At 46.7% G+C, this 24,851-nt stretch overlaps 2 protein-coding genes across 4 annotated transcripts in view; one reads left to right on the top strand and one right to left on the bottom strand.

The window, feature by feature from the left end:
- Window positions 1-3,601, bottom strand: part of eipr1 (EARP complex and GARP complex interacting protein 1) — a 38,889-nt gene extending 35,288 nt beyond the window's left edge. The window contains exons 1-2 of one of the 3 annotated variants that reach the window (XM_061233429.1): window positions 3,535-3,601; window positions 2,377-2,460 (exon numbers count right to left, since the gene is read on the bottom strand). Coding sequence is in view for 2 of the 3 variants with exons in the window: in XM_061233414.1 (XP_061089398.1) it covers window positions 2,377-2,460; window positions 3,279-3,320 (126 nt within the window). In the remaining variant the exon portion in view is untranslated. The other 2 variants (XM_061233414.1, XM_061233419.1) reach the window with 2 other exon arrangements.
- trappc12 (trafficking protein particle complex subunit 12) overlaps window positions 3,554-24,851 on the top strand; it is a 37,436-nt gene continuing 16,138 nt past the window's right edge. The window contains exons 1-7 of the mRNA XM_061233402.1: window positions 3,554-3,696; window positions 4,328-5,592; window positions 6,658-6,774; window positions 18,063-18,176; window positions 19,491-19,629; window positions 24,002-24,114; window positions 24,487-24,559. Of these exons, the coding sequence (XP_061089386.1) occupies window positions 4,339-5,592; window positions 6,658-6,774; window positions 18,063-18,176; window positions 19,491-19,629; window positions 24,002-24,114; window positions 24,487-24,559 (1,810 nt within the window). The 5' untranslated portion in view covers window positions 3,554-3,696; window positions 4,328-4,338. The remainder of the gene's footprint in view (window positions 3,697-4,327; window positions 5,593-6,657; window positions 6,775-18,062; window positions 18,177-19,490; window positions 19,630-24,001; window positions 24,115-24,486; window positions 24,560-24,851) is intronic.

The following is a 24,851-nucleotide window of genomic DNA, read 5'->3' on the forward strand; positions in this document are numbered from 1 at the left end:
AGTCCTCTGTGCGACAAACCAAAGTGTCTCAGCGATTATTATTCAAGGCAGAGCTCCCTTATTAAATAAAATATTTAGTGGGGCATTACTGCATGCTGTGTATCAATAAATTGCTTTTCAGGCAGGTACCTGGATGGAATTGATAATGAGACGAATCCCGCCACTCTGGCTGCACTGCAGAACTTCAACATTTACACTCTCCTAAGACGAACCCTGTTACAGGACGTCAGCTTACAGCCAGCTCTGACGCTTCTCTCTCTGCAGTATCTAAGCCTTGTGTTGTTTGACCGTGCAGGGGTAACTCAGCGTAACACAGGAGGGGTGAATCTGAAAGCCAAGGCTAATGGTGAATTCCGTTGAGCCAGGCTACTTCTTGACCAACCGTTTCAGACAAGCCATATTTTTTTGTGACGTGTGTCATAGTTTCAGGAGGTGGGCTCAGTGCGGGATCCTTTCCCACCAACAAGCTGTCGGCACTTTTACACACAGACCCTCTTCCTCTAGAAACAATAATTATTTTCCCAGTCAGTTTATGGCCAACTGTTATTCAATCTGTCTCGCTAGCGCTGTGCCGACAGAGAAGCCACCCTCCCCAGATATACACAGCAAACTGGAACAGAATGAGACAAATTCTATTGGCTGAAGGATTATCCTGACAACACGCATGACAAGTGGGGGAAATGAGGCTCCATGAACCCCTATGTATATAAACAGTGCAAAGCTCTGTTGTAATCATTTTGATAGATCTAACCCAGACCCGGACACAGTGATGTATTCATAAGATCCAAACCATAGGATAGATTCACTTCTACTCATAAAAAAAAAACAACTAAAATATTTCTATACTTTGCATGTAATCAAGCAGTCCGTTTCTATGAATGATGTCAGCTCATTCAACATTCACAGAATGTTAATAATCTATTAACTTGTTCACATAGATGCCAAGTCTGGCAACCCTCTTCCATTTCCGGAGTGTTATATTTTAAGGCCTTAACTCCAGCATCACAGACCCCTTCTGTCATAATCTGTCGAAAGTCGCGACGGTGACTTGCAATTCAATGGATTTCAATGGGAATTGGGGGTGGGACTAGATTCAGCAGTGAATTATGATGTTAGTGTGGAACACATTTGTGAGATAAATGGCTTTAAGTCATCAAGGATCCAAGGTATCAAATGAGCCTCAAACCATCATGCTGCTGCCAGATATACAGTAGATATTGTACTACAAGAATTGCTTCTCCTGACAAATTTTCATGTTGAACTCAATGGAAAAAATATTCAGGAGAAACAATTATTGTAGTATCTACTGTATATCTGACAGCCGCACAGTGGTTTGAGACTTATTTGATACCTCAGACCCTTGATGACTTAAAACCATTTACCCAACAAATGTGTTCCATACCGTTTCAGCATAATTTACAGCTGAATCTAGGCCCACCCCCCAATTCCCATAGAGATCTATTCAAATGCAAAGAGTTTTAGCATTGCTTGTAGGACAAACAGAAAAGAAGATATCCACACTCTGCAAAGAATATTCAACCAAATACAAACCATTACTCTTTTATTTTACATTATATTAATTTGTCTCAAACATTGAAATGGGGGACTACATATAAAAGGTGATGCTTTACTACATGGCGAGCATAAAAAATACCCTTTAAAAAAGAGTCTGCACTTTGACCATGTATGAATTCTTTGATTACAACAGAGAAAATAAAATATTAAATCAGAAAAAGCCAAGATGACCCCAAACCTTTGAACGGTAGTGTACATAAATAAAAAAATAGGTTTCAAAAGTGAGCAACTTTGCTATGTTATTGCTGCCACCACCAGTGTGTAGCACCCACCTGGGTGATGCACAGCAGCCATTTTGCATCAGAATGCTCACCACACATCAGTTGAGGCAGAGAGTGAGTGAGAGAACAAGTGATTAGCCAATTAAATCAGGGGGATGATTAGGTGGCAGGTTCAGGGAGGCAGGTTGGGAATTTAGCCAGGACACCAGGGAACCCACTGTGCTTCTGTAAACTACAATCCAAATGATGCAGTCAGCAAAAGAGGTGTAAACCATCATATAAGCAATTAGTTAAATCACAATGAAGATGATAAATAGCAGGAGTGACATACAGTACCAAGTAATATTGTGACTAATTTTGTTACAATAAATGTCCTTCCCATTTGTCAGAGAGAATGAGGTGTTTGATCTGTAAGAGTCACGGTTATATGTTGGGCCTTTTCATGTAAATGTACAGTCCTGAATTCCACTGTATTTTGGTCTGTGGTGATTACATTAAAAACAAAAAAACAATCAATGGAATGAGAATAAAGATATGAACGGTGAATACAAACCAAGCCCAACCTTCTTTGGACTCTTACCTGGTTGTCAAACTTAAGGGACTGTGTTCCCACAAGAAATCGAATAGCATCTGTCTCAGCTGTCTGGGCTGTTAGTGCACGAGCCTGAGAAAGGAGAGCAGAAGTTTAAAATCACTCCCTGTTCAGATCCTTTATCATACCAATCTCTGTGAAGCTTAATTAGTTAACAAGTCCTAGTTAACTAACCAAAATTGACTTATGCTGTTGTAAAGAGCCTTTGGTTAAAATAGGCATCAGTAAATGTGTAGTTGTATACAGACAGCATTGTCAATTTCAGATGGATTTCTACAAGCAAAAAAATAGAAAAGATAGAGATTACAATTCATTAATAAGTACTGTCAACTCAATCAATCTGCCTTTGAAGATGCAGACTTGTTATTCTGGAAAATAATACATACAAGTAATGAAAAAACTAACATGAACTAATCCGTTCCACTGAGGACCAGTCATGTCTGAAATGACCGTCGGGATGAATGCAAACACCCACGGTGGCCAGGCTGCTTTCCCCCGCACTTGTTCATGCTGAACTCAAATACCGACTCTTACAGCTGTGCATTATTATAAACTCAATCTGTGTCCAGTAAGATCAGAGTGACGTTACATAGTTACATACTAACAAAATTGAAGTTACAATATCACGCCCAAAATTATTATTTTTATTCCGCCACAATACAAATATGAACTAAATATAAAAGTAAGATGTTTCTTGAATCATTTTCAAAGTAACCTCACTAGCTCTAAGCTTCAGCAAGACAGTCTAGTAGAATAGCAATATCCCAAATGTATGAACGAAAAAATATTCTTATTCTGCTTCCCCACATCTCAGTCCATGGAACGTCAAAGAATTTCTTAGCTCGAAAGCATTTCAAATTACCAAGCAAGCTATCCACGTAGTACTATACCTGGAACTCGAGACCATATATGACAGGGGCATCGTCTTCCATATTTAAGAAAAAATGCAGCGACAAATAGCTAGACTGTGCTTATTTAGTTCTTTCATTTATCGAACGTGACACTTGAATTGTTATTTCGTTTGCTTGTATATGCCGGAAACTTGGAAAATATTTTCATGCATAGCGTAGTAGTGTCCGTAGTGGCTAATCAAAAACAAAAGGATGCCGTAAGTAAAATATCGTACATGCTTTCAGGAATACATACCAGCGTTTAAGCGGTCAGATTGATCCACGTGAGCTTCCGTCTGATTCGCTTCCTGTGTGTTGTGCGCGTGTGCAAGTTGTCCTTTACTGCTGTCGCTTTACTAGGCAAACCGGACGTGTTTACCTTTTCAAACAAGAGAAAGCTAGCTTGCTAGCTGCGCAGGTAACATCGTGCTTTCCTTTTAAATGCAAATATTTGGTTTTTCATTTGTATTCTTATTTTAACTGGTGTGTCGCTTTTAAGAAGAAATATAGTTTTCTGTTACTGTGCTAGCTAGCTTATTACTGAATACGGAATGCATTCCTGTTTGTCTCAAGAGCTTCTGAGCAGAACCACTCATTTGCATACATCGGTGTTGCTGAAGATTTAGACGATTAATAATAAATGCAAAAATCTTCGTTAAATATTCCTGTATATGTATAGCTATTTCGCAGTTAAATTGTTGATAGGTAGCTAGTAAGTTAGCAAGGCAACTACCCTAAGCTGTATAATTTATTATATCTTAAATATTTAATTACAAGTTATTTGTTATAATAGCGCCATTGGCTGTATTGACTCTTACACAATGTTTATAAGACGTGTGTGACCATCAAAATATATTAAGCCAGCTAGTTATTATATTGCTTTGTGTCACGACCTTCACAGGAAATAAAATGAAATTCTTTCAGATTACGTGCAAGATTAGCTATCTTCAGTAAAGCAGATCTGTAACGGGTCTGTTGAGAAAGTCAAGATGATTGCTTAACACAATGGAGATTGCTTAACACAATGGAGATTGTTTGACTTTTGACAGCTCTGTGACCAATGGCGAGCGGTGACGAGCAGACCCCGAGACCAATGACTTTGGATATTATTGGAGAAACAGAAATCGAAGACACTGTGGCTCCCTTGCCTTCCACGGTGACCCCAACCCAGCCTCCAGAGATCCTCTTCCAAGAGGAGAGCATTGACCTCGGCGGTGAGGTCTTCATTACGCCACAGGAGGACAATCTTTCCGATAGCATGTTGGACAAGCTGAACGACCAGATGATGGAGAGTGTCATGATCTCTGACTCGCCTAACAACAGCGAGGACGACGTTGGCCATTTGGAGGCATTGCTGGAGCAGTTTGAGGAGAGGGAAGAATTTGGGTCAACCGAAACGGAAGACACAGAAGGAATAGAGGTGCCGATGTTGGCAGAGACCACTCCCGAAATTAAAGTGGAAGCAGAGGAGACGCCATTAGCCGTTTCTCCATCTCCATTAGATGAGCAGCTGGAGGAAACAAAAGAGGAAGTGGCAGGAGCCGAAACGCCAACGGAGCCCTCCGAGCCACTAGGGGGCTCCCCCAGCGAGGACAGTGCAGACGCTCAGGAGATGGTATCCGAAGAAAAGGAGGAGACACCCAAGGAGGAGTCCATCCCGGTGTGCACCATCTTCAGCCAAGGGAACCAGCCGAAAACCCAGACCCAGGTGCTGGTACCAGATGGATTCCAGCCGGCTCTAGTCAAGTCCCCAAGCTTCAACAGCGGCTCTGAGACCCCCAGCAAGCTGGCCCCCTTAGTGTGTCAGCCGAGCCCCAGTCTGAGCAAGTTCTTCGCCGACAACGGGCACGTCAACCCGGCCTCAGACTTCTTCGACTCCTTCACCACGTCCTCCTCCTTCATATCTGTTAGCAACCCCAACGCGGAGTCCCCGCCGGGCCCCGAGCGCCAGCTCTCCTCCTCCTCCGTGTCCTCCCTGCCCTCCTCAGTCTCCTCCCTGCCCGCCTCCGTGTCTCAGGAGCCCGGGACGCCCACCTTCTTCCTGGCGTCCGCCCCCCCGGAGTCTCCTCCCGTCAAGCCGGCCTCCGCCGAGCCGGCCCCGCCCTTCTCCCAGCTGCAGGCCGTGTTCTCGGGCAGCGACGACCCCTTCGCCACGGCGCTCAACATGAGCGAGGTGGACAGGAGGTACGACGCCTGGCTGCCGTCCGAGGACACCAGGAAGCTGCTCATCTCCGTGGCGACCCAGCAGCACAGCCCCGTGTTCGTGGAGCGGGAGCGTCTTTCCATGCCGGGGCTGAAGTTCGACAACCTGCAGGTAACGGGTTCTCGGAAACTATCTATATTACGGTACTTTACAGTTATTTAACTGATGCGTTTTTATTCAAAGGGGGCAACCTGTAGTGTAGTGGTTACGGTATATCACTGGGGCCGGCAAGGTCGGTAGTACGATCCCTGGTGTAGCCACGGTAAAATCTGTGCAGCTGTTGGGCCCTTGAGCAAGGCGTTTAACCCCACATTGCTCCAAGGAGTGATTGTCTCTTGCTTAGTCTAATCAACTGTAAGTCGCTTTGGATAAAAGCGTCAACCAAATAACATGTAATGTAAAAAAAAGAAGAAGAGACTTACAGTTGGAGCAATGTGGAGCTATGGGTCGTGCTCAAGGGCTCAACAGCTGCAAAGATTTTATTGTGGCTACACTGGGGCTTGAACCAAACCACCTGTTCCCAGTCAAGCTTAGCCTATCGGCCAACCCCAAAAAAGGAATCAGAATGAATTCAGCTCACAATTACAATCTGCATGTAGCCTAACTGCCTTAAAAATACAACATGTAGTTAATTGGTTAACAATTACAATTGGCGTTTCATGGGTTCAACTGAAAGTGCAGCATTTTGTCTGGGTCAGGTCTGTGCCTGTATTTGAATTGGTTATGAGCAGTCCAGGTGATGGGAAAAGCTGTTTATCAACATATGCAGTGTAAATCTGATCAACAGATAAGAGTGACAAATCTGATCGGATTGCAGCCAAAATCCAAGGGCAATTTTCTCCCAAGTGTAACCTGCCAGTAGTTTCCTCGCTGTAATAATATACTGCTAATCAGACTCATGCAAACACCAAAAAGGTTGGTGTGTGTCAATGTGTGTGAGTTAGTGTGTGTGTGAGTTAGTGTGTGTGTGTGTGAGTGTGTGTGTGTGAGAGTTAGTGTGAGTGCGTGTGTGAGTGCGTGTGTGAGTGCGTGTGTGTGTGTGTGTGAACGGGTGAATGAGAGGCATCGCTATATAAATGCCGTCCATTCACCATTGAGAGCGAACATAACCATGTGGTTTCACTGTGATGATGTAGGATGCTGAGAAGGTTACGGTGTTGTGTTTCGTGTTATCAGGGGGACGCGGTTAAGGACCTGATGGTGAGGTTCCTGGGTGAACAGGCGGCCATGAAGAGGCAGGTGCTGACTGCCAGCTCTGTGGAGCAGAGCTTCGTGGGGCTGAAGCAGTTAATCGTGAGTCATTCTTTTTGCGTTATCATTGTTCTGTTGTGATCAAAGTTTATTCTAGCCAGCGGTTGCTAACCCTGGTCCTTTCACTCAAAAGTCAGCATTTTGACCAAAGAAACCAGATGAGGCGAGTTAACTGTAAATGCAATTGCTTCAATTGATCGATGAAGATGGGTATGCACTCTGCACTTTGTTATATGTCACTCTGGATAAGAGTGTCAACCACAATAATGATGTCTAGGATCACCCACCTAATGTTAAAATTATGAATGCATGCTCTGGTGTTGGTTTATATTCAGTGTTGTGCTTGGTACTAATTCTGGGAGAGGGAGACTTCATGCACCCCATGATGGGCACTGCAGTCATTGATCTCATTCATCGTTATACGTATGTGAATGACTAAAGGCTTTGTTCTCCACTGTACAATTTCATGGCTAATATGAATCAATGAGTCACTGATGGTCTACATGGTAGCTCCACCAATTCTCCCATCACTACAGTTACGTTCTCTGCTGTTTTATACATAATTGCTGCACCTACATGGATATGTATGGAGGTTAGGCAACTGGTCTTGTAAGTTGTACACTTGTACAGTTACATTAATGGCACTTGGCAAAAGCTCTTATCCAGAGCGATGTTCAGTTGATTAGACTAAGCAGGAGACAATCCTCCCCTGGAGCAATGCAGGGTTAAGGGCCTTGCTCAAGGGCCCAACGGCTGTGTGGATCTTATTGTGGCTACACCGGGGATTGAACCATCAACCTTGCGGGTCCCAGTCATGTACGTTAACCACTACGCTACAGGCCGCCCACATTGACATTGTACCCTTGAGCAAGGTACTGAATAGCTGTATTACTGGGTTGTATGCAAAAGAATGTACGCCGTTGCTCTTGATAAGAGTGTCGGCTCACTCGAAATGTGAAGTGTGACAAGAGAGGCAGATGGTGCTGGAAGAGACAGAGGCTGTGTTTGAAACCACATGCTTAGCATACTACTCCTACTACATTTCATTGAAAATCTGGCGGATAGTACGGATAGTATGTCAGTATGCGGCTTTGAACACAGCTAGTCTCTTTTCGGGAGCTCTACCCCCACTGCGCTGATGCCATCCTTCCTGTTCGTCTGCGACGACTGGTTTGGCCCATTTTCCAAGAACGCCCCCACCCGCCTTGCACAGTACTGGTTTCATTATACAAGGATAGTTCTCCTGATCACTTCTCGCATCAATAAAACAGACCCGGCAGTAACGTGCTGCCATATCGGTCACACTATGCCATTCTTGAGGTACGTTTCTTCAGCGGAACATCATTCCAGTTTCCTGCAGACCGTGAAAAGCAGCGATAGACCAGGTCAGCAGTCACTGACCCGCGGGCCTCCTCTCTGTGGCCTGTGCTTGGTTTTTAAAATAAGAGCGAGAGAAAGGTACAGCGAGAGAGTGATGCTGAGAGAGTGGGGGACATGGGGAGAGAGTGAGAAAAATGGAAGGAGGGTGAAACGGGGAGAAGGAGAGGGAAAGAAAGAAAAAATAGAGGGGGTGGGGGAAGAGTGAAGGAGTGAGAGTGGGCACGCACGATACGGGGGCGTGGGAGAGAAAGAAAGAAATAAAACCGTGTAGCATGGACCCTCTCCTGCTGGGTGAATGTATAATTCATGCTGTGTGCATTCTGAAAGCATACGGTCTCGGGGCCCGCCCGCTCAGGAAGCACACCTGGGAGGTAATTGGACGGGCGGTTCTGGCTGCCATTCCGGGGCAGCGGGAGAGCGTCGCTCGGTCTACACAACCGGTGGCTTAAAATACCTCAGCCCGTGCGTCACTGCCAATCCCGACCCCGCCCCCCCCCTCCGTTTCCACCGAGCGTGGGCCAGAGCGCGGGGCTGCGTTTTTAAATGTCAGCGGGCTTCAGTCGGTGCGCTCGGTTTCCGGATGTTTCCGGGATTACCGGGCGGCGAATTTCATCCCGCGGGGTCGAGCGCGATCAGGACCGGGGAGGGGAGGTCCTGCCCTCGCTGCGAAAAACAGAAAAACACTGATTTGCACCTCGGAGCTCATCTCAATGAGAGCTGAGTTGTAAAGGGTCGGGTTAACTCTGCAATGGTGGAAGCTTGCCTTAAAATGACATAACATTACATTACATTGCAGTCATTTGGCAGACACTCTTATCCAGAGGGACATACAATGAATGCATCACCATAACCAGGGATAAGTGTGGTAAAAGACCTCAGAGAGAAGTACAGTTTCAAGTGCTAGGAATGACCATGTGCAGACAATGTGCAGGATCCTGCTAATGCCGTTCAGTGCTTTTGCTGTGTTGGTATTTGTTCCCTGTCGCTATTAAAAGTGAAGACAATCATTGTGCGGTTCTGTAATTCATACACTGGGACTAGGTGTCGTATATATTGGATATTAGGACCGTTTACAATGATTGGATTTCTTTGAGCTGGGGTGGGTGGCGGGGGGGTGGTATATGTACAAGGACATATGTTAATGTGACCCTTTAATAATGTACCACTGGTGTCTGGCAGTGATAAACGGTGTTGATGGTGATTAGCTTGCGAGTGCCGTGGCTATGCACTGCAGATTCTTTTTTGCAGATTGTCCCCTAATTCATGCAGGCTTTCAATTCATGCAGGCTTCAAAAGACTACGGTGATTAGTTGATTTGTACGTTCCTGTGTGTTTGTGTGCACATTCGTGTGTGTGTGAGTGTGCGTGCCATGTGTCTGAGTGTGTGTGTCTGCGAGCTTGTGTCTATGAGTGTGTGTGTGTGTGTGTGTGTCTGCGAGCTTGTGTCTATCAGTGCACGTGTGTGTACGCGTGTGTGCGTGAGTGTGTGTGTGAGTGTGTGTGTCTGCAAGCTTGTGTGTACGTGCCATGTGTCTGAGTGTGTGTGTCTGCAAGCTTGTGTCTATCAGTGCACGTGTGTGTACGCGTGTGTGCGTGAGTGTGTGTGCGTGTGTGTGCATGTGCATTTGTGAGTGTGTGCGCATGTGCATCTCTGCAGTGGCAGCGGCTCACTGCAGTGACAGTGTGTGGGTGCTGGAGGGGGGTTAATGACAGTGACTTAATGACAGTGACTCACACTGCAGTGACAGTGTGTGGGTGCTGGGGGGGGGGGGTTAATGACAGTGACTTAATGACAGTGACTCACACTGCAGTGACAGTGTGTGGGTGCTGGGGGGGGGGGGGTTAATGACAGTGACTTAATGACAGTGACTCACACTGCAGTGACAGTGTGTGGGTGCAGCTGCTCTGCCTCATTCTCAAGCCGCTCTCCTCTGCAGGGTGCCCTCCCCCCAAAAAAACAACACTCACAGCGGCAGCCTGCACTCTCTCATCATGCTTTCTCATTCTGTCCCAAAGTATCGATTCCGCCCAGGTTCCCTCTCCTGCCATCCTCCTGCCTTCACCCGGGCCACGTTGGGAGTGAGGTTTATTTCTTTGTTTGGATCCCCGGCACTTGTTCGGTGACGGTGATCCGAAGAGACTCGAGGCGAATTGTCTGTAGAAGCCACGCTTCAGCAGAAACAATATAAGGATCTTGCACACCCTCTTCAGCGCTGCCATCTCGGCATATAGATGTGGTGTAGAAAATAGAGGGCTATTGCCACTCATCGCAGTTCAGACGCGAGGCTTCCCTGTCTGCTCACGTTCCGCGGAGGCTCTCGCTCTGGCTTATGGAGAGAGACAGGAGGGAGCACCTTCTCTTCTGTCCTCAGCATCTCCTTCGCCTTCTCCCAGAAGTCCTCCACAGCTTTGGCAAGAACCTCTCAGGCAGAGACACCACTTGACTCCCCCATGCCATTATGGCATTGGTTCAGGAGGTAAGAGCAGTCGTCTGGCAGTCGGAGGGTTGCCGGTTCGATCCCACCCTGGGTGTGTCGAAGTGTCCCTGAGCGAGACACCTAACCTCCAAATGGTCCTGATGAGCCGGTTGGTGCCTTGTATGGCGAATCACCATTGGTGTGTGAGTGTGTGTATGAATGGGTGAATGAGAAGCATCAATTGTCCAGCACTTAGTATAGAGGCGCTATATAATTGCAGACCATTTACCATTTACTCCATGGCCTCAACGGTTGTTGTTGTCGGGCATCCCGTCCAATCGCCTTTCAATGAATGCTCTCACCCACCACAATGTAGAAGAGGTAGATGTCACTGTGTCCACCTGCCTTTGTGAGAGAATACGCAGCAGCTTGGCAGTTAACTTGCACACCAAACAAAGCATCCAAGTTAACTGATGAGCTTTACCGCTTTTTTTTTACATCTAAGACCAGAATCGTAATAATGAATCATTTTTTTCTTGGTTACCAAGTAAACTTAATGGATTCCAATGAGTGGGGCTTCCATAACATAGATTTCTGGCATGCAACCTATCTCTCTCTCCCCTTTTTTGGGGCTGATAGTTCACTTTTTCATACCCAATTAGCACAACTGCTTTTTGTTACCATTATCAGATGACCTACGAGCGCAGCTGTTTTTCAAACCTCAGGAAGTTTCATGTCCTGGTCCCCAACCAAGGCCCTTGAGAAGTTAATGATGGTGGCAACTGCCTGTCTGAGTCCCCAAGTGAAGCATGCCATGGATTAAAAGACACGTATTATGGGTAGGGTCATCATTTTTACAAGCTGAGTATTGTTCTCAGTATGGGGTCAGTCGATTACACTTTAACCATTTACTGATGTTTGACAGAAATGGTCCCACACTGTCATGTGCTGCATACAGTCAGATATTGGGCTATATCATTAGTTATTATGTGGGAAGTAGAAAAAAAGCGCAATTAGTACCTCACCTGTGCAAAAATGTTAAATTGATGGCCTTTCATAATAATTAAATGGTTTGCTGCAGGGATGGGCTAATACTACACTTAAATTGATTAAATTGATTAAATTAAGTGAAAATGCATGGTTTAAATTTTGTGATTTAATGTAATGGTCTCCAGTTTCCCCCTGTGCCATTGCAGGGCTGTTTTTCTGTGCAAATAATTTGTAATTGACAGGTGCAGAAAATCTGTAAAATCCTGTAATTGAGTCCAGAGGGAGTTTTGTCAAGTTCTGTGCGCGGACTGGCTTGGGGTCACCTCCTAACATCCATCCATCCATTATCTTAACCCGCTTATCCTGAACAGGGTCGCAGGGGGGCTGGAGCCTATCTCAGCATACATTGGGCGAAAGGCAGGAATACACCCTGGACAGGTCGCAGGGCACACACACCATTCACTCACACTCTCATACCTACGGGCAATTTAGACTCTCCAATCAGCCTAACCTGCATGTCTTTGGACTGTGGGAGGAAACCGGAGTACCCGGAGGAAACCCACGCAGACACGGGGAGAACATGCAAACTCCGCACAGAGAGGCCCCGGCCGACGGGGATTCGAACCCAGGACCTCCTTGCTGTGAGGCGGCAGTGCTACCCACTACACCATCCGTGCCGCCCACCTCCTAACAGCCTCAAGGAATTTGTGTGCCAGTTGAAATAAATGCGGTGCTTCAGGGTTACCTTTTTCGGTTTCTCCATAACTGCTCTTAATGTTTTGACACTGCTCTGATGTTTGTGTCTGCTGAGCATTTCGTTTTCGGTATTCATTTTTTTTAGGCATGCGGTGTTATCGTACGTTTCACGTTTTCCGATTCCTCTACTCTCAAGCCAGCGGATAACTTCAACACGGCTTTTGCCATGTTCTGTTATTAATATGAAATTAATAAACCCTTTTCCCATGATTCCCTGGGCTGCGCCAGCAGTATTTGGTGAGATGTCCATCTCCAGGACCACAAGTAGAAATTGAGGTACTGGGAATGGTATGACACTACAGAATACCAACTGCCCCCAACGTGTTTTGCAGCTGACGTGGGATAGCTCTGAACCTTGCTCTATTATTGCGTTCCTTAAAACTTTGTGGGTATCTTCGTTTGCTTTTCAATATGCTCCTTGCATTATGCGAGGTGACTGCAGTCAAACCGTTGCATGCATTTCTTGATGCTATCTGAAGTCATTTACACCAGTATGGTCCACTGTGTCCGCACACACTACTTTCAGATTTGATGGAATCGATTTTCCTTGCAAAACATATAAAAAGGTGCAAAACATAATTGTCTGTGCCATCTGCTGACTTGTCTGGGACCACAAATATGCTGTCAGCTGAGTTCACCAGTTCCTTTATACAGTGCTCTCAAAATGTATGCTAACAGTCGAGTGAAATGTGTTCATTTTTGTGATACACTTCAAGCTTTTGGATTTGAGATCAAAAGTATAGGAATATGAGACAGAAGTGTGATTTTTCTGTTGAGTCCCCCCATTTTGAGCTGTGCAAAAGTAATGAAGTTAAAAGTAAATCAAGGCAATGAAGTCTAATATTTGCTTGCGTAGCCATGAAATGGAATCATACATCAAGTCTACAATCCTTTGACATCACCAATCATTTGATAGTTTCTTTTCTCCTTCACTGCAGCTGGTTTCTGTCTTTTCTTCAGCATGTGAAATGCATGCTCGGTTGGATTAAATCAGTTGACCGATTTAGCAATACATAACTTCCCACTTGTTCTCATTGATGACTTTGTGGGTTGCATAGGCCGTGTGTCTGGGGTTATTGTCCTGCTGAAGGTGTGTTGGTTGATGAGGTTGGAGGAAGTGTTGGTTGATGAGGTTGGAGGAAGTGTTGGTTGATGATGTTGGAGGAAGTGTTGGTTGATGAGGTTGGAGGAAGTGTTGGTTGATGAGGTTGGAGGAAGTGTTGGTTGATGAGGTTGGAGGGCTTTCTTTAGACAGACAAAGCCCATACACTTCCAAATTCATGCTGCTGTTGCTGTAGTGTATTACATCATCAATAACGATGAGTGAGCCTGTTCCATCCATTTATGTACACGTCATTACAGTACCTGCTCCATATTTCACAGCTGCAAAAACATCGGTTTCATTCACTTACAACATATGCATGTAAATACCATGAAACAAAAGCTGATTGCCTGTAATTTTGACTCATATTCATATTTTCATCTCGAATCCAAAGGCATTAAGTATATAAATAACTTAATTTAAGTCTACCGTTAACATAAATTTGGAGAGCGCAGTTTTTTTTCTTTCAGGGCATGAGCAGCCCACTTCTACCTAAGCCTTTTTGGGAATGTCCCACTGCTGATTACACACTAATTCAGACATGCACATAATCTGGGGTCCTTTGCTTTTGCTAGTTGCTAAGGTACAGGACTGGGAAGGTTTTTGGTTCAAGCCCTGGTGTACCCAAGCCAGGGGTGTCAAAATAAATTCCCAGGGGGCCAGAGTCTGCAGGTTTATGTAGTTTCTATTCAATCATCTGCCAATTAAGGCCTCAAGAACATGGCGTATAGATTATTTAGCCAATCAATGACTTGAATGGACCACTGGTGCCGAGAACATCCAGCAGACACTGCGGACCTCCAGGACTGGAGTTTGACGCCTGCGGTATAGGGGGACGATCGGGTGGCCAGAGGCAGAAGGATTTGTTTTTGTCAGAATTTGACCTGTACGTACTCTTACTCTTTTCACAATAAGTGCCATGGCCTCAGTGAACCAGAACTTTCCAGAGCTCCCCAGAGGACAGCACACGTTCCTCCCACAAACATGCTGGCTAACACCGGCCAACGAACACCGGCAGCAAATTAAGCTTTCTGCAGTCCCCCATCCGAGTGCTAACATAGCCTGACCCTGTTTACCTCCAGCAGTAGCGAATTAGAAAGGTACAGTCACACAGTTTATTGGCGTCATTCTCCAACAGCAGTATTGCGGGGTAACCACTTTGACTACGAGAGCGCTTGGGCCCCAGAAGGATTCTGTGAAGCCACGCTAAACTCATTCATGCTAAAATTGGCCAGACGATTCAGCAAATTACCTTCAGGTTTTGGCTTTGTATTTCGATGCCAGAGCAGGCAACGCGGGAGTTTTACACAACAACAGAATCGGGGGATGGCAGCTTTGTGTTTTTCTTTTCTTTTTTTCTTGCTTGAGGCGCACCGCTCTCTGGAGACTGAAAGTAGGCGTCTAGTTGCGCTCTTCACGAAAGGGAAAAGGCGAAACTTTTGATCTTAAATGCGGTTAGGTGAGAACGGGCGGTTTTTTAAGTGTGCCGACCGCGAAAGCAAGCAAGCGTCCTGATGTGTCGGGCGCCAACACTTTGTTGTGAAATGTACGCGGAGACATTTGCGCTGCACACCATCTGAAGTTGATGGGTAACCTCCCTCCTGTGTGTTATAGTCATGGTTGCCTGGGCTTAGATGCGATTACTGAAGCCTTTTAGGTTCAGGTGAATGAAAGGGGGATGAGCTGAAATGAAGACCGGCTGCCAACCTTGAGCTGTCGTGAACGTCCACAGCCTAGTTCTCAGACGGAGAAGGAACAACAGCAGAGCTCAAATACAGCGCAGCCAACAAATTGTTGTTGTGTCCAAATTGTGTGTGTGTGTGCTTGCTTGTCAGCAAGTTTTGCTACGCGACTGTATCTGTGAAGTAGAACTTGAGCGACTGCTGGAGGTCTGGATTGGACACCCAGAGCCTGCAGGCCGAAGGGACCATTTCACCCCTCCCAGACTTCCCAGTTTGGGTAAATATATGGTAAAATGTTCACAGCCAAGAACGAGACTCGTTTCCTGTCTTCTGACCGTTTCACAGGGCGAAAGGTACAGTCAACGAGCGAGAGACCGGGAAAAATCCCCAGCAGCTGTCCCGGGAGAAATCGAACCTTAGCGAGTGCCCAATCCGTCCCGCTGGGCTGAGGCTGGGGTGAGGGGCGCTCGGGGCTGGAGTTTGAGCGGGAGCTGCAGTTTGAGCGGGAGCTGCCATTCAGACGCATCAGCAGTGGCAGCTAGCTTCCCACAAGAGGTCTGTTAGCACAGAGCAATATTCAGATCTCCCAACAACCCACCCCACCCAACCCCACCCCACCCCGCCCCTCCACTCCTTCCTCCTCAACTCCGATTGGACCGATTTGATTGCCTCCTGGGGTAGAAGCATATGAAAATGAAAAAGATAAAATATGAATTATTAATTTATCTTTATTATTCCGAGGCCCCCCCCCTTTCCTCCCCACCACCTCCCTGTCCTCTGGCTTTAATTGAAATTGGGAGCACCTGGGCAGACAGCAGGCAATCCATTTTTAATGCGGGGGGTGGGGCGTTTTCCTGCAGGGCGGAGGGTCGGCGAACCCGAGCGTCACGCGCGCACCGCGGCTGCCCCCAAGTGCGCCTGACCGGCATTTAAAGAAGCTCTGTTCTGAGCGCCACAGAATAAATAAAGGGAGAGGAAGGCAGGGCGCCGCAGTGGAATTTAGCGAGCCGAGCCACCGGAGCGAGATGGAGCTCAATTACACGAGCTGGGCACTGAATCATGGCCGCTCGGCCGCGCCGGCTTGCTGCTCGTTTGATGTGGGGCGGGCGTGCTGCTGGGCGCCGGGCGTGGCCTCCCGCAGCGAGGAGGGACGGTCACGCTGCTGTGGACCCTCCGGTGCCTCTCTCCTCCTCTCCTTCCCTCCCTCTCTCTATCCCTCATATTGCCTCTCTTTTCTTCTACGTACACCTCGTAATTCTTTGCCTCTCTCTATCCCTGATGTCGCTTTCTCTTTTCTTCTCTCTGAACCCCTCGTCTCTCCTCTCTCTCTTCCTCTTTCCATCTGCATATGCCGCATAATTATTTCCCTCTCTCTTTCGCTGTTTTCTGTCTCCTGCTGCGTTGTTGTTGTCTATTCTCTCTTCACTTGCTCTTCCTTGCTCCCTCCCTCCTGGCCTTTGCCTCTGGCCCCCTCTCCGCTCTCATTTGTCCTTCCTTCGTTCCTGCAGTCCTCTCCCCGTCTCCTCCCATTGCTCTCTTGGGTCAATCATAGTCGCACCTTATGTTGATCTGTGCTTCATTACCATGGTTGTTGTTTTGTGTTAACTGTGTGCCTTGAGATCACGGGGATAGCTCTGTGTGCTTCGTGGACTGACAGACAGGGATAGCTCTCTGTGTGCTTAGTTAACTGACAGACAGTGATAGCTCTCTGTGTGTTTAGTGGACTGACAGGCAGTGATAGCTCTCTGTATGCTTAGTGAACTGACAGACAGGGATAGCTCTCTCCGTGTTTAGTGGATTGACAGGCAGTGATAGCTCTCTGTGTGCTTAGTGGACTGACAGACAGTGATAGTTCTGTGTGTTTAGTGAACTGAGACAGAGATAGCTCTATGTGTGTCTAGCTCTACAGATAGGGCGACATGGCTCAGGCAGTAAGAGCAGTCAGAGGGTTGCCGGTTCGATCCCCCGCCCGGGCTGTGTCGAAGTGTCCCTGAGCAAGACACCTAACCCCCAAATGCTCCTGACGAGCTGGTTGGTACCTTGCATGGCAGCCAATCGCCATTGGTGTATGAATGGGTGAATGAGAAGCATCAATTGTTCAGCGCTTTGGATAAAGGCGCTATATAAATGCCAACCATTTACCATTTATGTGTGTTTAGTGGACTGACAGACAGGGATATCTCTACGTGTTTAGTGAACTGACAGACAGGGATAGCTCTGTGTGTGACTGTTCTATTCCTTCTTAAATTTTTGCACATGTTTTTAGGTGTTATTTCCTTATTGACTTCCCAGGGCCCCAAATGCACGTTGCCAATGAAGAAGGATCATAAATGCAGTAAATGACAGGAGCTTTGCGGTCACCGCGGGCAGTCCGTGTCTTTGGTCGTCAGGTGAAACCCGGAACCATATTGTCATGTTTTATTCAGCGTGAGTAAAAATACAACAAAAAAGTTGTTTGCGTGCGTTTAAAAAAGCATAAAACGGGTTACGAAAGCCGTAAATTATTCACGGGCACTTCGTTCTCGGTCCCGGGCCTGAGGAGAGCCACCGTATGTCATAACGAGCGTTTACAGTCGCTTTGACTTTTTACGTTCTGTCTCAGTGGCTGCAGCTGCTTTCGCCCATTTTCCTGCCAGTCGTTTGAAGCTTCATTTCCCCCCCTAATGAAGATTTAGAGGTGCGGGGAGCCGGTTGGGTCTAGGGGGCGGGGGCGGGGGGGGATATTGGGGTTGCGGCTCGCCGGGGAGAGCGATTGGGTGACAGGCCTGCAACCTCCCCCTTCCCCCAATCCTGCCACAGCACCGTGTAAACCAGAGCGGGGAAGGGGTTCTGTCATCACGGTGGCGTTTTACGCTCGGTTAAAACTTTCCGTCGGGTAAGTAGGGGGGCGGTCGCTCGACAGAAGACGTGGCGGGCGGGCGCCATGCGTTCTGACCTTGTCATCGTTGCCATGAAGGGGTCGCTTACACCTGACCCCCCGCCTGTCCTCCTGCCCCTTTCCAGAGCACCAAGAACTGGAGGGCGGCGGTGGACCTGACCGGCAGGCTGCTGACGGCCCACGGCCAGGGGTACGGGAAGAGCGGACAGCCCACCAGCCACACCACCGACTCCCTGCAGGTAGGTCTACTGCCCAGGAAACCCTGCCCATACCAGCCCTCCCTACACCAAACATGACCCTCAGATTTTAATGTAGGTATCATGTGCATCTCTTTTTATGCATCTCTGTTTCAGTTCCAAAAATGCTGATGCTGCATCAGACCAAAACATTACATTTTTTCTGTCAGATGAGACGAAATGGAACGTTCCGGACAGATTCAGCATCATCATGTTTGGTATTGAAACAGAGATGCATAAAAGGCGATGCGCGTCATACCCACAGTGAAATTTGGTGGAGGGTCAGTGATGTTTTAGGGCTGTTTTGATTCTGGGGGTCCCGGGTCACTGGTTAAAATCAATGGTATAATGGATTTCACCAAATATCAGGGAATTTTGCCTGACAATCGGTTTTCCCCTACCACAACACTTTCCTGCAAGACAATGACCCAAAGCATACTTCATGGTTCCGTGACAACAAAAGCAATGTTCTGCAGTGGCCGTCTCAGCAGTGGCCTGGCTCCTTCCCATTCTCTCTCTCGCTCTCTCTCTCTCTCTCTCTCTCTCTTCCAGTCTCTCTCCCATCATTATCTCTTTGTCTCCCTCCCCCTCCCTCTCTCTATCTCTGCCCCTCTCTTTGTGTCTCTGCCATCTCTCTCTCCCTTGCTCTTCTCCCTCTCTTTCCCTCTCTCTTTCCCTCTCTCCCCCTTTCTCTCCATCCCTGTCTCACAGGGAGTCAGGCTCCATACATTTGGAGCACACTCTAATTGAGCAGGGAGCGGTCCATGGAGATATGTCCGTGAGCCGCCCTGTGTGTGCACGCATGTTCCGTCTGCTCTAGATGCAGTACCCCACGTCCTCAGAAAGCACGCAGTGTGCACAGCTCAACAGTGGCACAGCTTCAGAGACTGTTCGCCACAAATGTAGCCTATGGATCCATACTGCGCATTGGGACAGTATTCTAAATTAAGGACTGTGTTTCTGTGTGCCTACAGCTTCACACACACACACACACATACACACACACACACACACACACACACACACACACACACACACACGCGCATACATACTCACGCATGCACACACACACTATGAGGCAGGCATGCATGCACACACAGACACACAGACAAACACGAGTGCAGGTAACTTGCATTCATGGCTCTTTATAAGGCCCTCAGCAGGAGATCTGTGGAGATGGCATGCAGGAGGTCGCTGAATCTTAAGCCAGGCAAAGTGACCTGAAAAGTGTGCGCCATTGCTACAGTTATGCACCCAAACACCCTGTCAAGTTGGGTTAAGAACAGGGGTTAATCTTCACCCTTCGCCTTTCCACAGCTCTGGTTTGTACGGCTGGCCCTGCTCACTAAACTGAGCCTGTTCCAAAATGCGGAGCTGGAGTTTGAGCCCTTCGGGAACCTGGACCAGCCCGACCTGTACTACGAGTACTTCCCCACGGTGTACCCCTGCAGACGAGGTGAGTGCCCTTACCATCGCCCCAAACACGTGGCCCTTCCTAAGATAAATCCCACTGTCACTACATTGTATTACATTTGTGATTTGGCAGATGCTCTTATCCAGAGCAACATACATCCATCCATCCATTATCTTAACCCATTTATCCTGAACAGGGTCGCAGGGGGGCTGGAGCTTATCCCAGCATACATTGGGCGAAAGGCAGGTATACACCCTGGACAGGTCGCCAGTCCATCGCAGGGCACACACACCATTCACTCACACACTCATACCTATGGGCAATTTAGACTCTCCAATCAGCCTAACCTGCATGTCTTTGGACTGTGGGAGGAAACCGGAGTACGCGGAGGAAACCCACGCAAACACAGGGAGAACATGCAAACTCCACACAGAGGATTCAAACCCAGGACCTCCTTGCTGTGAGGCGGCAGTGCTACCCGCTGCACCATCCGTGCCACCCTGGGCGACATACAGTCAAGTGCAAATCATAACCAGGGATAAATGCACTGAGGGATAAAAACCCTAGAGTTGCGGTCACCAACCCTGTTCCTGGAGATCTACCTTCCTGTAGGTTTTCATTGCAACCCAAATCTGATTCTAATCGGCAGCTCAACAGGATGTTTAGCTGCTGAATGAGGTGTGCTTTGCTGAGGTTGGGGTGAAAACCAACAGGACAGTGGATCTCCAGGAACAGGGTTGGTAACCCTGCCCTAGAGGGAAGTACGTTCCAAGTGCAAGAGTGATCAGATAGATACAAACTTGAACCCTTCAGATGAATTGACCAAAAAGCAATAAAACAGTTTTGGCAACTATAACACTAAGAATCATAAAATAATTAAACTAGAGAGAAATAGTTAAATACAACCTGAACCTGAACCTGAACCTGATCATGGCATGCCAATTAGTACAGACAAATGTCTGTATAAGCATGTTTCTAGAAATTTGTCAATAGTCTTTACAAGTATGTTTAATGGGTGGAATGTCCTAGTGACTCAAAAAGCTGTTCTAGGTGCTGGGGGGGGTTACACCCGCCTTTACAGCTAGCACTAGCACGTCTTTTGCCTTTGTTACACAAAGGTGCATATTGAACCTGTTATTCCATAGCCTAGCGGCTGAGGTGCATGACCGAGACCCTGAAGGTTGGTGGTTCAAGCCCCAGTGTAACCACAATAAGATCCGTGCAGCTGTTTGGCCCCTGAACAAAGCCCTTAACACCACATTGCTCCAGGGGGGATTGGCCCCTGCTTTGCCTAATCAACAGTAAGCAGCTTTGGATAAAAGCTCCAGCTAGATAACTGTAATGTAATGCCTTTTTCTGTCAGGATACAGCATGGAAACCTGAAAGCCTGCAGCACCCTCTCAATATCCATTATCTAACCGTTAGCACAAATACTAACTGTCGCTATTAAAAAAACAAAACAATAGGCAATAAAGGGCTCCTGCAATTGAGCAGAGCACCTGCCACTTCTGAATTTGTCATAAGGAGATTCTACAGAAATGCTTCCAAGTAGGACGCAACAGGAGTTACGCTTGGTAACACTTTGGAACATGATCCACTTATAAAGAATTAATAACTGAATTAGTCATGCACCCCGTGGACTGGAATCAAATGCTCACTGCATCTGCGCTGACTGGCAGGAAGCCCCCGCCGGGTGGCGCGTGATTGGCCGTAGCGTTGCCTAAGGAGGCGGGGCTTTGGTCAGGGAGGCGTTTCCCAGCTTAGTGAGCAATAGCCCTTCCTTTGGTCTGCTTCTGCACCTCCAGCATTGGCTGCACAGTCCTACAACACGGTGCAGACCTGGGTTGAAGGCATAATTGTTTTGGATTCAAATACTTTTATGTGCTCGATTGATCCTTCCTGGTGCAATTGACCCAAATAATAGGATCAGAAGGCAGGGTATTTCATTGGTTCCAGTACACCAGACAAGCTCAGTAAAGCATAGAGAAGTATTTGAATCCTAAACAATTAGGTATTTCACCCAGGTCTGACACGGTGTCTGCACTGCTCAGCCGGTTGGCTGTAGGAGGGAGGGGGGAGGGTGTGGCCTTGTGCACCATCTGATGACCTCATAGAGGATGGTCAGGCTTGCAGTTACTGCTGAGAATCGCAAATTTGAATGAAATAAGAGGTGGAGACATTTACAAGGGGTTAGAAATAAAACACAATGTGGATTTTATGTTATTTTTGTCATGATGGTTGTTGGGAAGACTAAACACAATCTAACTGACGTTGATGAAGACGGATACCGTACAGATGTTTCAGAGCCCCAAACAAGACTCCTCAAAGGTTTTTCCTATCCTTAAATGCGGCTGGTCTGCAAAGTGTTTTAGAACCACCACCCATAAACTTCCCCAAATGAACTCCTGGCCAATCTTACTGCCCTTTCTGCTCAGATGGCCACAATCCATATCGAAAAGTTTTTTTATTATTACAGTTGAGATATCTAGCAACAGTAGACACAGACGATAAATCTACAGCCCTGGTTATCAGACAGACTTTAAAAGTTGCAGATTTATAAAAGCAAAGCAAACTTCATAAAAGATTATTTGTTATTACAGTTGAGATATCTATCAACCGTAGACAGAGAAGATAAATCTACAGACTGGTTCAGACAGACTTAAGAAGTTTCAAATTTATTGGGGGGAATTTATATAGTATTTATAACTGTATTCAAAAGAGTTGAATGATTCCTGCTTTAAAACTAGGTTCGATAACAGAATTATACACTCAGTGAGCAATTTATTAAATAGACCTGTATACCAGGTTGTTAATGCAAATATTTAATCAGCCAATCATGTGGCAGCAACTAAATGCATAAAAGTGTGACATGTCAAGAGGTTCAGTTGTCTGTTGTTCAGACCAATTGTCTGAATGGGGAAGAAATGTCATCTAGGTGACCGTGGAATGATTCTTGGTGCCAGACAGGGTGGTTTTAGTATCTCAGAATCTGCTGATGTCCTGTGATTTTCACACACAACAGTCTCTAGAGTTTGCAGAGAATGGTGTGAAAAACTGGAAAAATGTGTTGTTACTGAGAGAGGTCAGAGGAGAATGGCCAAACCGGTCGAAGCTGACAGGAAGGTGACTGTAAAATAAAGTCTAATAAATAAACTGCTCACCAAGTGTTTAATTGTACGTGTACACGTGGTATATTGTCGGCTAACCCGTAACTGGGCGGTTTGCATGCCTGTCATCATAATTATGCAAAATTAGGGAATAAAACAGAATTATGAACTTGACCTTAATTCTTACAATATTTCAAGGTCCCTCCAGTACTGAGGCCACAGCTGTGAAGGAAGCCATTTCGCTGAAGTGCAACTATTTTTTGTAAGCATATTTAGTCTGTGAGAGTGATTGGCACCTCATTATCTCCGCCCGTCCTTTGTATGCAGTGCTGCGCCACTGAAGTTTGGAAATGGCGTCGTGTCTCCCACTGGGTCTTTGATCAGCCGCACCTCGAGACAGACCTGAGCTCTCTGAGAATCAAAGTCAAATCTGAAAAAAGGAATGAGATGAGCAATGTTTCAGAAGTCGGGACTCGCACAAAAATTATCATTAGCTATTGGCTGTAGCGGTGCTACTGACTCAAGGGCGGCTAGTCAGACTACCAGATACCAAGACGACAGTTTTTTAGTTTTTTTTTGTTTATTGATTTGAACAGTTTTAACCATCTTAAAGCATTGGTTTCAAATATGCTGTTTGAGTACTTGTTGATTTTATCGTGGCTTCGGTCAGAAAACGGAGAGGGCCGCAGGCCATTTTAAAGATAACGCCAAAACTTTCGCTCAGGCCTTGACCCCAGTCAATCCCGCTCCCCCGTTCATTAGCCAGTTGGAGGTGAAAGTCATTCAGAGGGTAGCAGTTTCTTTCTTCTTACTTCGGCTGAGGAGAGCTCAGGTCTGTTTAACAAAGCCCCCTTCAATCTTGACGGCGCTGAAAGACGCACATCAAAGGACGACAGGATCAAAGCGGGAGGCGGGCGTCTGGCAGTTTTACCTGCGCGGGGCAATCCTCGAGGTGTCTGTGTGTCTGTGTCTGTCTGTGTGTCTGTGGAGGGGGTGCCGCCCGCTTTTCTGTGCCACGGAAAGCGCTTGCGGCCCTTTCATCGAGGGGGCCTGCAGCCTAGCGGCTAAGCTACATGACAGGGGCCCAGAAAGGTCGATGGTTCAAGCCCTGGTGTAGACACGTTAAGATCCGCACAGCTGTTGGGCTCTTGAGCAAGACCCTTAACCCCGCATTGCTCCAGGGGAGATTGTCCCCTGCTTAGTTGAATGAAATTGTAAGTCACTTTGGATAAAAGTGTCAGCTAAATAACTGTAATGGGTGGGCCGTGTAATGGGCGGTAACCGACCCCTGGCTGTGACTGTTTTAGGCTCGATGGTCCCGTTCTCCATGCGGATTTTGCATGCGGAGCTGCCCCAGTACCTGGGAAAGCCCCAGGAATCCCTCGACCGGCTGCACAGTATGAAGACTGTGTGTCAAATGGTGAGCGCTCCACCCCACAAACTCCCACACCACCTTATCCCGATTATCTCCAATAAGTCTCTGCTAAATTACTGTAATGTGTGTTGCCCACACATGGGTCTTCTTTAGCCCTTATAACACCTTTCAATTTCATCTGATTTGCTCTATCGATGTACCAATCATGTTATTTATTCTATATTCGTAGCTTTTTGATGTTATGTGATGTCCAGGCTATTCGTTGGAGCTCTTTTGGCTACAGTTTCCTCGCATGAAAGTTGGCACTGGTTGTAAGAGCTGTTCTTTTCTATAGCTGCTGTTGCTTGTTTTAGCCCTGCTGGGTATGTATGTAATGTGCTGTAATATGCCAAGTTTAAGCTTCTGTCCATCATACAGATACTGGATAACCTGGAGCAGGGAATGGCAGAGAACGGGAGCATGATTAATATAACCCAAGAAAACAGGCAAGGTATGTACCCGTTTACGTGCTTGGAACACATTTATTATTTAAGTTTTTCAAAGTCAAAAAACATTGGTGCTTATCACCCATATTGATCTGTCCCACTACAACATGTTCAGCATCCAGGCATTTCCCAAAAATGATTTCTGCATGAATATGGAGAATGACACATATATGTATCCGTGCAAGATAACTACTGTGAAAACTATGTGACTACTACCTGGAAACATTGTGACACGTTAATTGACAAACTGGAATCAAGCAGCTCCATTTGTTGAAATTGCTTTATTGGCTGAAATGA

Source organism: Conger conger, chromosome 1 (genome assembly GCF_963514075.1).
Source record: "Conger conger chromosome 1, fConCon1.1, whole genome shotgun sequence".
Lineage (NCBI taxonomy): Eukaryota > Metazoa > Chordata > Actinopteri > Anguilliformes > Congridae > Conger > Conger conger.